This window comes from Haliaeetus leucocephalus, unplaced genomic scaffold, assembly GCF_000737465.1.
Source record: "Haliaeetus leucocephalus isolate CR32 unplaced genomic scaffold, Haliaeetus_leucocephalus-4.0 Scaffold191, whole genome shotgun sequence".
NCBI classification, from domain to species: Eukaryota; Metazoa; Chordata; class Aves; order Accipitriformes; family Accipitridae; genus Haliaeetus; species Haliaeetus leucocephalus.
In genome coordinates, this window is record NW_010972627.1 from 437,350 (window position 1) to 453,481 (window position 16,132).

Here is a 16,132-nt window from a genome sequence, read left to right on the forward strand (position 1 = left end):
AAAGCAGGAAAAGCATGGAGAAGAACTATTTCCAGAAAATCTGTAGAAGTTCTGTAAAGCTAGCATATGCCCATATAGTACAAAAGTACTACAATTTTAATTCTTACAGTAAGATGTTAAAATCAAATACCTTTCTGGTATTTTTTAAATCCTAGTAACAAGTAGTTTTAAAAGAGGATAGCTGCTTTGTGACAAAGCTGCTCTGTGTTATTTTTGATGCCCTACAGGTAGAAGAACGGCTGTACTTAATGTCAGCATGAGGCCCAGAAACACCAGCAAGCAATATTAACTGGTTGAATTTGAATCCCTTTGGGTCTGGAAACAGAGAAGATATACAATTGCAGTAAATACTGTTTCTAGATTGGCATGCTATTAAAACAAAATTAGAAATCAGGTCTCCCCTAACATGGATTGCCACATCACACTTCATTGTGCAGCCTCCACCTGCCCACAGGTTTACTCTCCTTCTGAATACTTGTCTCATGAGGAAAAGCTGCTAAACATATATCCAAGTATAAAAAGATCTTCTTTCACAATGTGGACAGGGCTTAATGTAGTCATATAACTATTTATGTATTTCAGCATCCATTTCTGTAATCCAGGAAGAGTCTAATTTTACCAATAATTCTTCCTGAAGCAAAGTAGTTTTGATGATACATTTTTGCAGCAGGATGCTTTACTATGCAAAGGATGTATTTATTCCTTTTACACCTTCCAGTTTTACTGTATAGTAGCAAGAGGATGGAGGGAGATGAGGAGCAAAAACTACTCTTAAAGTCCTCACACTTCCAGTGAGATGTGACGCAACTCCAGACGATTGTTCAGGTTGTGACATTCGGCTGACCATCAGTCTCATTAGCAGTTGATTTGCCCAGGTTATTCCAAGTGCTGGAGAAACTCTGTTATCCACTACGCTATAAAGAAAGCATTACAGATTTCTGCATGTATGAATTTAATATGAAATATCTTCACTTCTGTTGTAACAAAATTACACTGGAAGAAATGATCTACTGTTTCTATATTTATTATTGTTTCCTATATTTAAAACTATAGATCTTCAGAGACAGAGATTACAGGGTATACTCACAAAATTATATGCTAGTTCTCTCTATAAGAAGGTAACAACTGGAAGAGAAATGCTTCTATACAGAATAATTCGGTCATTCTTCTAACTACAGCCATGGTGAATACCTGCCTCTGTCTTGAGGGGTCCCCTCTTGTGACAGAAAAATAGCAACAGAAAAATGGCTGAACTTTAAGTATTTGCAGTGTAAGTGTTGGCCCTGGATTCCATTCGAAGGTATATTTAGAAATGTTGGGTAGATGTAACACTGTGTATGTATTACTTTCAACCTGAAGCTTAAAATTATTTTTTTTCCTGAAAAAGGTGCAATCCCTCCCATAAAAGAATTACAAAATAACCAGGAAAAAAGATTGAACCTTATCCTTGTTCTGTGTCAATTTCTGAATCTGGAAGACATAAGCTAGGTGCTACATAAATGCGTTTTTGCAAGAAGTTAGTTATCTAGTAAATCAAGATTATAGTTAGGATTCAAACAACAAATATGTATGTTTGAAGCCTGTTAATATCTTGGTGTCAAAAGATACTTTTTTTTTGGACTGAAGCAGCCAACAAAACCAACCGATAAGGTTTGGTTGCTATATTTTTTTAAGCAGACAGAAAATGCACTCAGTTACATCAGAGACAAGAAGAGATGCAAAAGTGCTCTTGTTATGGCACCAGCCATTAACTCCAGGGAATTCTTCCCCCTAGCTTGCTGATTAGGGATTACCACCTAAGTGTATATGACAGTCTCTTCCTCTTTCCAGCACGTTAGTTATTGCTGATCCCCAGCAAATACAGGATTGCTGGGTAAAGGCACTACTGATCTTAACATGCTCTGGTAGTTTATATTGGAGTTATAAAAAATATAGTGGTTAAATGCTCCTGTGTATGACATCGTTATTTTTCTGTTGTGGATTACTGACTTACCTACAACTGCACTGAGCAACTTCCGACTCACTCACTGCATCGGTCACCTAAAGCAGAGAAACAGCATTTGAAGTTGACCTGTAGTTACGCATTTGTTTTTAGCAAGCAGAAGAGCAGGGAAAGGAAAAAAGCCAAGAAAATCCAAGTTATGGGATCACATATTAAGCCGAGTTAGAAAACCATTATTCTTTCAAGACAAACTAAAAGGGAGTTGTGAAGCATTATCTTAGTTTACAGTGCTACAACTATTTAGACAGCTACAGCCTATATGAATTTAACTACTACTAGAAGCTTAATTTGTTTAAAAGAAAAAAAAAATGGGCAAACAAAACCACCACACACACACACAAAACTGTTCTGTAGATAGATCTGTTTTCTGTAGATAAAAGGTACTGAAGCCCAAATCTCCAAAAGGTGTCCTGTTCTCAATGATTTCACTACCTTTGAAAGCCTGCTTAATGGAGCAGTTTGCCTTTGACTACAATCTAGAGAAATCCACACCTCCTGACTCCCTTTTGTCTTTTAATATCATGATTCTTCCACACCAGTTCTTCACAAAGTACAGCAAATTAAGTTATAGGTACTTCTCTAAATGTAATGTACAGAATAGATTACTTTACAGCCATAATCTTTCTCAATGTTATTATATTCACAGTTTACTTCTATAACTACACACTTGATGTAATGAGTCACCTTCCATTAGAACACAGTCCTGAAGGACTCTTTGTTAGCAAATGGTTGGACTGTTGTCATTCAGTGTCCAGCACTGACCTCATCTATTGTGAGCCAGCACCAATGGAAAACTCCCATCATGGGAAGGCAGATCTAAGTAGCTCATTTAAATGACTCTGTTCCCTCTCATGCTGAACTGTTCTAAGGTAGAGGCTGGATACATCTAGACTTGTCTTATGCTTAAATCGCACCTTCTTTTGCCTGCTAGATGGGCCCTCAAAACCCGCAGGAAAAAGGCAGACAGCCTTTTGCAAATGCCCATGCTCAGAGTATCCCAGAAACTAGCCAAGGAACTTGGTTGGCTTCATAGTGTAAACGCTGAAACACAGAAACCTTTGCTTGACAAAAAGCAAAATCCAAACCATGCTTCCCAAGGAGAACAAATTGTCTCTACTCATACCAACATTCAGAAAGCAGTTACAGGAAATCTCAGTTTTCCTTAAAATCTAGCTTGCCATATGAAAGATTATGCATGAAAAAGTTGGTTAAAAAAATTAGGAGTAACTCAAGGCTGAAATTTAAATCCTACTAAATCTTAATAGGTATCTTATTGAAAATAAAAACACTGTGCATGCCTGAAAACTGTTCAAATTACTGCTATGTATGAATTCCAATACAATCCCTTCCAGTTATGGTAGTAAGTGTAAGGTTTTACACACTGCCCATTCTGTAGTTCCAGAACTACTCCTACGGAACAGAAACAAATAACAGTTGACTTGATGTTTCAAGAACCTCTTTCTTCCCGAGATAAAAATTCTTCTCGTTTATGACTTCTCAAGCTCAACTTTTCTCCCTACCTCTTTTCCGCTGCTGTGAGAAGGAAACCTCAGGGCTGAGTACTTATTCAGTTGATGGAAGGGCCTTCCAGAAAGGAAGCTTCCCAAGAGTGGCCTGCTTGCACATTTATCTACCCCCTTCTGAGGCCACATTCCAAGTGTGAATGCTTCATCTCCAGCATTCACATGCTCCTTCAATTTGCAATTAGATTAAGAGCAGTAGCACACCGCTTCTATAGGATAGAAGTTGTGTCTTGGCTAGTTTTCTCAAAAGAATATTCTTTTTGACTAGTATCATTGTGGCCTTTTTTTGGTTTCAGCTCGAGTCAGCTTGCATGCATTCTAATGCTTTAGTAATCTCAGCAGTTACACAAAAACGCTGAGCTACACAAAAATGCAGCAAGGTCCCTGGTGTTTCACTGTCTCCTGTATACGTGGAATATAACTGTGCAAGCAGAATTCCCAGAGCAATCCTGCTGGTGATGGCATTTGAAGCTAGTGTTAAGAAAGAACACTGTTATTTTAGTTTGATGCTTTGTGCAGTTGCTATACGTATCTGTTTTCATTAGCTTTAATGGACAACCTTTGAGAACATTAACAGGCTATAAAAGCTTAAAGGATATTCTTAAACTTTGAGAAGTTAAGACGTACTAGTTTAAGTACATCAGTTTAAGGAAGTTTCAGTTTCCATCAGTCATTAATATTCAGCTGACTGTTAAATACAACACCAAGAATCGGCATACACAGACCCCCGCCCCAGCCATTTATTAGATGGTCCCTATAAAATGAGAAGCAATTTTGATGTCATACCTGATTAATGCACATTATTGGAGTCCTGAATCTAGTGCTTAAACTGTGAAGCTGTGCTCCAAATGTCTGCAAATACCGAGCCTTCATAACAGAATCTGAAACTCCAAATTCACATCGGAACAAAGCGGCAATAGAGTCTATGACCACCAACCGCACCATGCCTCTTGTGAGCAGTAGGGAAATCCTTTTAGTAATGCAGTTGTGAAAGGTATCCTACCACAAAATACAGTCACTATTAAAACAGCTCAAATAACCAGATTTGTAAAATCAAGATAGTAACTACAGACATCATCACTGAAATATGAGTGGATGGAGTTTCTAATCATACAGTGAGTTTGTGGATCTTTAAGTCTCACTAGTAACCATTTTTCGCAAATGTTTTCTGGTTTTACCTTAAGAAAAAAATAAAGAGACCAAACTGCAATGTACAGTTATCTGCAGCTCCGACGTAAACCAATCATTTACTGACATTTCAAAATCTCAAGAATGCAATACTACAATCCTAAACCATTCCTATTTTGCAGGAGTGGTTCTCACAGAAACACTGAGGACACAAGACTAGCATTAAATATTCAAAACAGACGTTAGAGACTACGCTGCTGTTCCAATAACGACATATTAACTGTAAAATACATAGTTGCTACATCAAATCCATATTGATCAAGAGTCTTATAAATATGAGTAGCTGCAACTTATATCCTCCCTATTAAGTTTTACTAATTGAATATTTTGAAGTCACCAAACATTTCAGTTGCAAGAAGTTTAACAAGTATTTTGTAGGTGCAACTTCTATCACATAAGAATAATTATATTAGTCAGATGAAAGGTCCTTGTAGCCCAGTATCTTGTCTTTAAGAGTGTGGTCTACAGCAGCTGAGTAGAAAGGAAAAGCAGCTCATAGTGATAATCTCAACTTCTGGCCATCAGAAATTTCAATGTTGGCAAAAAAAAAGCAATAATGTGAGGCACAGTTCTTCTGATTGGTGCCACTCTTTACATCTAAATAGAGGTTCACATCTAAGAGCTGACATGCATCCGAAATTGCATATAATATCCTCCAGCATTCCACAACTTTTAAAACTAAATTGTAATTCTCAAGTCTGAATTACAGTAAGATCTAAAGATCTATTCTACTAAATGAGCTGCTTTTTACAAAATAATATTATACTATCAAAGGCTTTTTTTTTTTTTTTAACCTCGCTGGAAGAAATTACTCTGAGGTATAGATGACTGCTTTCCATTCTGGAAAATTTTGTTTTGTTTTGTTTCACTTAGTGGTATATCTACAGGAACCTATGTTGCACTTCAAACACTTCAGTGTTTTTATGTGGTCCTTCTGTTCATACAAGACTCATTCTTTTCAACTGAATACACAAACAACTGGATTCTTCAGAATGAAGCAAGTCAAAAAAATTTTTTTGTGCAAGAAAATACAGAACGTTATTGTGATTTGGGTTTCTACTTCAATTGCTATAATCTGCCTATCTCTATATAGCAATGCATTCTACATACATGGAAAGACACAAACTGAATCTATACATAGCAATACATGAATTGTAATAATCTATTGTATGGTTGCTGGACTTACCAGTGAGTGTAGTGTTTTACTTTTAAGGGTATTTTAGAGAGATGTATATACTACTACTATAAGGTGATTCTTTCCTTTTTACAGTAACATACTCTGCAGCTTCCAGAAACTACAATTAGAACTTTAATTAATATTTCCAATGAAAGGGACACAGAAAAGGTAGCTTAGCTGCTGCCTGGACCACACAGCGAATAAGAAGCAAGCATACTAATGTACAAGATCTTCTTACACTTGCAAACTACAATTAAAAAACCCCATCAATTAGAATGATTTAACAAGTGCTACTTTTGAGTCTTAGAGAAAACAGAACTTCTGACATTCTATTGATAAAGAGCATATTCATGGCTACTTAAGAAAAAGCACAAAAATGTGGGTTCACAAGGCAAGAATACAGCACTGAAGTTTGTGTCTTCTCCCCTCCAATTCTAATATGACATCTTACAGGCAGAGGGGCAAGACAGCTGCACTGCTGTGGTTATTCTGTGTCATTACCTATTCCAGGCACCATTTTTAATATCTTTTCCTCCCACCTGCTTAATTTGCGGTTTAACAGCTCTGGTGTTATATTGCAAGTTAGTCAGGATACACATGACCTTTTGCATATATATTTATATCCTGTCTCCCAACTCAATTGATCTCCCTAGGAGCTGCAGTAAAACTAGTATCAGTAAGTCTACTACATTTTAATAAACATAACAACTTACAAAAATCCATGACATGACTCATTCTAAAAAATATTAATAGTTATTTTTTAATATCTTTCATAATAAAACACTGTAATAGACAGTTCTCTAACAGCAAATTGCAGAGATTAAGAAGTATTCATTACAGATCCTAGTTCACTTTTAGCCTTCTGAAAGGTCTCCTGTATCAAAAAAACCCCTATGGTTACTGGATTATAGTGTAATAATTATGCATTCTTAATTTGTGCTACTACTTACTAGGTCTGCTGCATGCTCAACAAAAATACTGTTTCCAAATTTGATCTTCTGTATGATTTCAGCTGGAACATCCACACGCAGCTTATGTTGTTGATCTATGAGTTGTTGCAAACGTTTACTTGGGAATACATCTTCTGTACAAATGTACACAGCTCCTACAGTCAAGTAAACCACCTCTATTATTACAGCAGGGCTTTTACATATGCAGTTGTCTTAACAGCACAAAAATAAAGCAATACATTCTGCACTCAAAAGCTAGACATATGTACTTGGAAATTCATGTTACTTTTTTTTCTGCACCCATATTGAATCAGTGATGAATAACAAAAAAACCACTCCTATGACTTTCCTGTAGTTGCCAGGTCCTGCTTTTGGTGCCTGCTGACGCAATTGATTTTTGTACTCTCCACTAGGTGACACTCATTTTGCACAGCTGCGGAACACCTGACTACCTAACTTGGGTGATTACGAGTATCATAAATAGAGCAACACTGCACAGTTTGCCTGGTTTTGTCAGAAATCCAAAACACAGCACTATACTATGAAGAAAATTAACTATCCCAGCCAAAACCAGTACAACTAGTATTTTGATTAATTTCACTCACTGTTTTCAAGTTTCTTGGTTTTAAGTTTACATATGGAGGGGTACTTATTGCCACAAGTAAACCAGTGTAAAGAGGATCACTCATCCAATCTCAGTCCAATTAACTCTTCCTGAAAATGGTAGATTAGATAAAAAGCATTATACTTCAATCACATTACTGTGATTGCTGTCTATATATTTTTACTGTGGTTTCTGGTTAATAAGTGTGCATTACTGTAGAGAAAATTAACCATACACATCAAAGATGTTGGGGAAAGAAAACAGAAATACATACAATATTTTCTTTATAAAAAATTTTTACTGTTATTGCAGAACTAGCCAGAATTATCAGCTAATACTTACAGGGTTACAGCTAAGGATTAAGTCCACTCACTAAAGTGGTTGAAGCTGCTAACACAGCTTGGCAGCTGATGTACTTGGCAATACGAGACATCCAATGGTCCATCCCTACACTAGCTCTCCAGGGAGGAGAAAGTCCCATTTCCAGATACAACTTCCAAATCCTCTATATATTCCACTGAAAAAAATATGAAACTATATCCAATAGCAGAAACTGAAACATCTCAGGACTGGATGAAGTAAAAATTGATGGTTACTTTATCAAGAAAAATATTTTGCTGATGGACACCTGTATAACACAAGGTATTGAATTCTGAGAATCTTCTATATAAGACAAAGATGAGCCTAAGCCTAATTTTCTTTAGGACTAAACTTGCATCTTCAGCTTAACTCTCCCCAACTCCACTGTAAATTCTTATGTAAATCACCCTACTTCATATGTGAAACATTTAAAAAAAAATTATTTTTCCAATACAGTCTTATTTTTAAATACTCAGAAAGCTATCAGATAAAGCAAAAAAAATTACCCATGCCCACTAATTAAAAAAATTGTCTTTGACAAGTGAGAATTAAAGACCTTCCTCAATTATTAACACATGGAAAAATACTTCATCATCATCCACACCTTCTATAGGATGTACTGAAATGTTTCCACAATTTCTATTTCCATTCTACCTAATAACAGGTTCAAATAATAATTTGGCTCCTTTTTACTTTCTTTGGCCCTGGCAGCAATAGCATTTATCACTAGAATATTCAAGTCTCTCTTCTTAATTCCCCAATTTCATTACTTACATACTTATGTCAGAAGGAACGGAGGCTTGTTAGCAGTTTACAACATTTGACAGCGAATAAGGACTACAATAAAGCATTAGTGATCAGAGCAGTCATGATCTGATCACGATTCCTAAACTACAACATATAAAAAACTAAGAAGTTGAACCATGAATATTTTCTGTACTTTTCCCACTTTTTTCCTAGCATTAGAGTGGATGGAATTCAGAATTTTAAACTGTGGGTGTAAATGCTGTCTTCGGTAATTACAACTGAAGTAATTTGCAATACCTGTAGACACAAATGAGCACATATACAAGTTTCCATCAGCAAAGGAGGAAAATAAAAAGAGAAAGTAAGTCCACAGTTACTTAAATCCATTAAGTTTATAGTGACATCAGCAGTTTGTTGAATACTATCTGAACTTGTATGAAGCTCAGGCGAGGAAAACACAGTAGATTATTAATTATATCACTTAACTGCTTAAGGCTTTTTAAATAGCCAATTATTAAACAGTTAATTAGGTGAACCTTAACTTTCTTGACTATTTCCCTAGGTTAATTTCTCCTAACTGAACTAATTTTCATATCACTCTCCAACTTGACAGTGACAGCTGAGTATCAAATAGGCAGGTGAGTATCTTTATTAAGGGCAGTTCATGCATTCCTAATCAGATTTTCAGTTTCACAATTTCTAAAAAGCCGGTAAGTCAAGAAAAATTTCTAATCACAAATTTGACATTATGTATATCTAGCACCGATACTCACTTGATAAGCCTATTATGTCTTGCAATACTTACACCACAAAACTGAAATGAAAATCATCATGGTGCAAATTCAAAACCAAGTGAACAAAGAAATAAAGAAACCCCACCATGATATGTAGCTTCCTTAAGCACATGTACTTTCTGAATTTCATACTTACAAATGCTATGCTAAATTGTGTTAGCATAGTAACTTACAGTTCCTAAAGTAAAGTGGTCTGGACTTCTCAACTACCATTCTTATTCACAGCCGACTGCCTTTTGCATAACATTGCCTAATTGTGAAAGAAAGGGATTTCTTTGCCATGAATACTGGCTCACACAGAAATCATCTGCATTCTAAAAATCAGACCTGCCTTAAACAGTATGTCTCCTGTTCTCTCCTTGGTTTACTTAAAAAGGATGGAATGTCCGTTACTTGAGACTTGCTGGTTTTTCAAATGTAGATTTGCATTTCTAGATAGGTCGGTGCTCCATTGATTAAATAACTGTACTTCGTTCCAGAGTTATTGCAACATTCAAGACATTTCAAAACAGAAAACCTGAGAAAGTTGCTGAAAAAAATATATTTTTTCCAAAATTAACTTATCTGGAGAAAAAGAAACATAAAATTCTCCTAAGAACAGTGATAGAAACAAACACAAGGCAAAAGCAGAAGAGTATAAAATGATCAAGCAATCTTACTGTATTACAAACATACATGCAACTGTGGCCCAGTTTCACATTTATACCTGATGAACAAGTAAATCGAGGCAAACAAGGTAATCCTACAGTTGTAATATATGTAGGCAAAAAAGAACAGCTGGAGAAGCAAAAATCTGGTCCTCTCTGCTCCACTGGTCCAGCAACCTAGATTTAAAATTCCTGATCAATAGATACATACCATTCTCTTCGTAAAATCATGACAGCAATTTTAAAGTTCAAGTGAACAGATTTATTCTGGTTAATTTTTTTTAGTGAAACACTTGTATAAAAAAAAATCAAGAAGATTAATTCCTTCTTAAGAACAGTTCTACTTCATAGACTACCTCCTGCCTCAGTTTAGTTTTGTAAATACCAGCATTCAGTCACCTGCCAATCTTCTACTCTGCTGTAATGTTTCTTGGACACCTGTTAAATATACTACAGCAGATATTGTACTCCGAGTACATAATTGGTCCATTTGTGATTTCTCCAAAATACACAGTGGGACAACTTTCCTTTCTTTAAGTGCTGCTCATTTCACAAAACAATTATGTAATTTTCATCTTGAACTTTAAGGGAGTTAAGCCACATAAAATACATCAGATGAGCTTTGCCTTGGCTTAAAATTTGAGTTTCACAGTACAATGACAATAGCACTCTTTCCTACTGGACCTTCATCAACCCTCTTCAACTTCTGTTTGTGGTCTTCAGTTTGAACTACAATGCAACATTTGTTTAAGGAGAATACACACCCGTGCATTAAAAATACAGGAGATGCTTTACAACAAAGTTACAAGGGCTAGAAGAGATTGACAAATAACTAAACTCAATATTAAAGACCGATGTTGTTAGATGCCTAATTATGAGGCAAAAGCACTCAATATTCACATATATTTAAAGATAAGTGAATTATCATAACCTAAACAAAAAGGGGAGACCAGTACAACACAAACAGAAAAGCCTATGGCATTGTGCTATCTACAGTTTATTAGGAACCTGTCAACGCTGAGAACAAGTCAAGAGTCAGGGTAGTTACCACTTTTGAGAAAGAAGCTGAGACATGCTTTTAAGAAGCAGTCATTCCCAGTGATCATATAAGCATCTTTCACCACAGGTCCACAAAAACCAAACAGAAATCAGCTATTTCATCAAATCCCAGTGCTTTACCATTATTTAGGCTGATAAAAGTGCTATGCTGGTTGTCGACCAAAAAACATCCCAAAACCAAACAAGCAAAAATAAAAAACACTAAAAAAGGACAAATTTTGAGTCCTATGAACATAATGTCATGCACCAAACCAGCTTGTTACCAAGAATCAGCAGCAAACATTTTTTTCTAGTTCAGGATTCTAATATGGATATAAATTTGTCACATTATATTCATTTATTACTTATGAATATGGACATATAAAATAAATTCAGCCAACATGAGATTGACCATAACTGACATTCTTAGAATGGCAGAAAGATAACCTGGAGGCAAAGGATGTCCTATTTTCTTTGTTTGCTGCCAACCTCCTAGCACTGAGACTCATAAACAAGATTAGCACTAAGTCAAATGAAGTAAATACACAATAAATCTATACTGTCTAAAGAAATGTATTTCAACATCACCACCTAAGAGAAGGGAAGTTTCTAGCACTAAAAAAACCCCAACCAAACAAAAAACAACCCACCATAATTTTAAATCATTAGCAAAGTTTTAGCACTGAGATTAATCTTCTATTGGTGGTGCTAGACTTCTGTGATAGTTACTAAGCATTGTCATTCTCAAGTTTCCTAAAGAATAAAACTCCTCATACTTAACATAACTTTTAATTCCTGTATTTCTCATAAGAGACTCAACAGAACCCTTATTTATAGACTGCAGAGAAATCAAGTTTCATTTTCTGAGTGCTATGCAAACAATATCTGCTGCTATGACTGTATGCAGTCTAACATATGGCAAGATAACCACACTGAGAGTTAAAAACTGCAAGAATTAGGATTCCACCAAACCCTTAGCTCTCCAACTCCTGCAGCAGGATATTTCTACCTTCTACACCTTTAAGATCCTCAAACACTCTCTCCTCTCAGCCTTTCCAAAACGCTCCGGTTCTCCCACAGGAGCATTGATATGATGGCCATTCTATCCCATCTTCTGTGAAATGCTTAGGAGTGGGTAGATGGGGAACACAGACATGACAAAGCAATCATAATGGCACCGAGTGCTAAGTGCATAAGAAACAAGAACCATCTTCAAACACAAATAATGAAAAGACTTGCCATTTTGTAGCCCTACAAGGAAGCCTGTAGTCTGGTGCAAGAGACAAGCGTGCCATTAGGATGTTGGGCACCTTCTCCTGTACTCCGTTCTGGTTTGTTCCTTTCTTTCAACATAAATAGGGAGAAATGCTGGGGCATGAATAAAAATGTATTCGCATTCAAACTATTTGCAGCAGTTAGCAACAACACATGAAGGAATAAAAGAAAAATATATTAGTGTCCTGGTTTCTGCTGTGATTAATGATGTAACTTAAAGCAATGTAAGCCACAGGCTAATTACTGCCCTTTAAGCAAGATCTTCATCTGGACTTTCCATGATTTTTCCACATGGGTGGATACAGTACAAGAAATAATTAAGTTTCCCCACAACAAACCGCTGGGCTGCCAAATTAAACCCAGCGCTGCATGGAAAGAAGAGCAAGATCACAGCCAAAACACACCTAAGGCAGACTACCAGGACACTGAATTCTCAGAAGTGACACAAGTTTCCTCCCTTTCTAAGACAGCATATGATACTTAATAAAAAAAAATAAAAAAAAAAAAGATGAGTTAGATTAATGTGATAGATGGTTAAAAAAACCATACTCTAATCAAAGAATAAACCTACTTACTTTGGCAAAACCAGGAAAATCGCAGGTACAAAACAATGTCAGCTTTCTTCAATTAGATTTCCATCAATTTTACTCTGTAAATCACTTTAATTATTGTTATCAAACTAAATATTCTTTGAAATTTGAAAGCCCCAACTAGGGAATATATACCCAAGATCTTTGTGCAAAATTATCTGACAAGCTGTTTTGCTGTGGTTGTTACCTGAGGAGTCAGTAAGTACTTATGACAGCACTGCTTTTCATATATTGTTTGCATGTGTCTAGTTTAATCCACAGCAGCAGGCAGGTAAACAACAGCCAAGAGTAATTTTGTATTAAATTATGTTGTGATGCAGGGCATATGCACAGCATGCTTTTCTCTCTATAAAGATGCATCGCTAACTAACTAGCTTACTACTTATGCTATCGCAGAAGGGCAAGACATGCACTAAACATGTGCATCTACTTCAATGCACTGGTGAAGTTCTTAAAGACAGTATATTCCTCCAAATGGCAAATTAATCAATATTTACATTTCAGTACTTACCAGATTCTAATCCACCATATTTGTAAGGATACTGCACACAAAGGCATAGTTGTAAACTAATCTGAGTCTTCCCAGCAGAACTTTCCCCGGCAAGTTCTGTGATTCCCACTAAAGGAATGCCACCTTTTAACAAGGTATCTAGTACTGAACATCCTAGGCTTAGCTTCTGGTGTTGGGAGGTGAGATGATCTTTATCTTGGCAGAGCTGAAGTGCTGCAGAGTTTTGGATTTTTTTTAATAAGTAAAAAAGAAAAAAAAAAAAAGGAGTTTCATTTAGTATCTTTCTAACACACAATGATACAAAATAGAGGCTGTATACCAGCTTTGTATCTACAAGGGATGCTTTCTTTATTGATGGGAATTTTTTCAAATTCAGCCTGGTCTTCCCCACCTCCCTTTCCCCACAGGGCCTACTAACTGAATGCCTGTTCAAAAATTGATAGTTTACACTGAGCCCTTTCCTCTTCTCAAACTTTTTTTCCTTTCTCTGCCTCTAAGGAGTCTCTGTGGAAAGCTACACTGGGCAAATACTGCCAGCAAGGTTCAGACACAGCAATTCTGAAAATGGAAAGCTATAGCAGATTATGAAGCAGCGTACCAGGCATCAGGCCAAGGCCTGAAGATATATGTAAATCGCAAGAAAATAACTTCTAAGTACAGAGCTGCCATGAAGCGTTTGTACAGGAGGAGCTATTACATTCTGCTTGGTTTGGGATGAGGTGTTCATACCAAATCAGTTCATATAGTTTATAATATATCATATAAATTTTTCAACTAGTCTTAGTCCAAAAGGGAGAGGGAATCTTTTTTTGGTCTAATCAAGTTTTCCAGACTGGAGAATCATTTTGTCCTGTTTCAGGCAGGCTTGATCCTGAAGAATGACACCCATCCACTTCCATCTACCTTCAAGGTCTCAGAGGAGTTGTCCTTAGGAAAGTTAAATAACTCACTACAGCATAACAAAAACACTTGCCTTTTCATTTTCAGAATCACATTACTGTGTCAATGAGGAGCCGAAACTTTATTTTATCCCGGTGATGGTATTATAAGATTTAAGTAGAACACTTTTTTTATATTGACTATATTACCTGTAAGCATACTATTTCTCCTCAGCATGTGAGAGACTGTTTTCAGTAAGCACTGTATATCTGCACTGGATAGTTTCATCAATCTTTGCAAGTCTGCTCCAGAAAGATTTAAAATCTCTTTTATTGATTTTATGTCAGCTGAAATTAGAAGAATTTTTATAAATACTTGTGGCTGGATTACGGTCTTATGCACAAAAGAAAAAGTTTTCCCACTTCCTACTAATCATTTACTTGAAGTTTATCTACACTGCATTCCTGCAAGCTAGGCAGTCAACATTCACTTTCAATATATCGACACATGCTATACAATTGTTTGGAAAATTATTATTGAAGCATGGGGAAAAGCCACTACTTCTGATTACTCAAAAAACTTGCTTATGAAATACTTAATTACTGTTCTAAAATGTTACTGTACATCTATATGCTTACACCCACAAACACACATTTATGTAAAGGAAGACACTATGGTGACAGACCTATTAGGGAAACACTGGCAAATTAAATTACCTTTCTTAAGGGCAGCAATTACTTTAGGGTTCAAGTCAAACTGGTCCCAGTCCATTTCCTGATACAGCACTGAGGCGAATTATCTGTTATTAAAGTGGCTTTTATCAGATACACATGCAAGAAAAAAAATAAGCATTATTCAACATGGAAAGTTTGTAGGAATATTCTTTTTTATTTTTTAACAATGTATTTATCAGTTATCTTAGAAAAATAACAACGATTCAGCACACTGGCAGAAGTATTCTCAGATGGCTGTTTACATATATGCTGTTAAAGGGTTCAGCTGACAATACTGCAGCTAAGAATTACTAGTAATTTTAACTGCTTGCAATTCTGCATAGTGCTTCTGCTCTGGATTGAAGCTCGCAAATACGTTAGACAGTCATTTCTAACCTGCCGCTCTTTACATGAGCCTTACGTTTTCAAATAGAAGATCTCATGCACGTGCAATTTGGAATGACCCAGGACTATTCGTACATTGGACAGTGAAGCATATTTTGATCTGCTTAAAGCAATTTAGCGTTAAAACATTAAAATCAGTTTGCTTCTTATAACAACATTAAACGCTCTTTTTAATAGTTTGATCTAAACCACGGTAGTTTAGCACTACAGCTGCCTAGAAGAGTACTGTGAGGTTTGTTACCGTTATTCAGATCATCTTTATGAAGGATTGCGGCGGACACACAGGAGTTCTATAAGAATATATGACTTAACGAACAATCCCTCTTTTAACACGGGGAAGGAGAGGTTGCCGTGGATCCCGATAACAGAACAAACGCAGGAAAGGAAACCCGTTATTTTTAAGCAACACCTATTTAAAGCAACATTCTGACGAGAGCTAGAGGCCGAAACTTACTGAAATGAACCATGATTATGACGACCTTGGCCAAGCCGTTTTGCGCGCTCCACTCACGCGAAGCCACTCCACCGCAGCTACTGCCTGAGGCACGGGGAAGAGCGGGAGGTCACCGGCAGCCCGTGACTGGAAAGCCAGGCGTGTCCCGCGGACGAGGCACCGAGAGGGGCCGCCCGGCTCTACCGCAGCCCACCCTGGCACAGAGAAAGGTGAGCGGCAACACCCGTCCGCGGCCCCTCCGTCAGCGGGGAGGGCGGCGAGGGGCGGCTGCGGGG

The 16,132-nt window shown here is 36.7% G+C and overlaps 1 protein-coding gene across 2 annotated transcripts; it reads right to left on the minus strand.

The window, feature by feature from the left end:
• Positions 1–279: 279 nt before the first annotated feature.
• On the minus strand, positions 280–15,946 carry XRCC3 (X-ray repair complementing defective repair in Chinese hamster cells 3). 2 transcript variants are annotated; one of them, XM_010565437.1, is made up of 8 exons: positions 15,858–15,946; positions 15,002–15,099; positions 14,495–14,632; positions 13,407–13,619; positions 6,841–6,995; positions 4,312–4,524; positions 1,994–2,040; positions 280–914 (listed from the first exon to the last, which is right to left on the minus strand). In XM_010565437.1, the coding sequence occupies exons 2-8, from the start codon at positions 15,054–15,056 to the stop codon at positions 680–682; spliced, it is 1,056 nt and encodes a 351-aa protein (XP_010563739.1). In that variant the 5' UTR covers positions 15,057–15,099; positions 15,858–15,946; the 3' UTR covers positions 280–679. The 2 variants fall into 2 exon arrangements, with proteins under 2 accessions (XP_010563739.1, XP_010563740.1); XM_010565438.1 differs by having other exon boundaries at positions 15,002–15,084; positions 15,858–15,934.
• Positions 15,947–16,132: the final 186 nt, after the last annotated feature.

Excerpts from the sequence above, each read along its gene's own strand:
- XRCC3 (XM_010565437.1), bottom strand. The coding sequence starts at position 15,056 with ATGGACTGGGACCAGTTTGACTTGAACCCTAAAGTAATTGCTGCCCTT. Across the intron at positions 14,633-15,001 it reads AATTGCTGCCCTTAAGAAAG|CTGACATAAAATCAATAAAA; the intron begins GTAATTTAATTT and ends TTCTAATTTCAG. Across the intron at positions 4,525-6,840 it reads TTGAGCATGCAGCAGACCTA|GATACCTTTCACAACTGCAT; the intron begins GTAAGTAGTAGC and ends ATTTTGTGGTAG.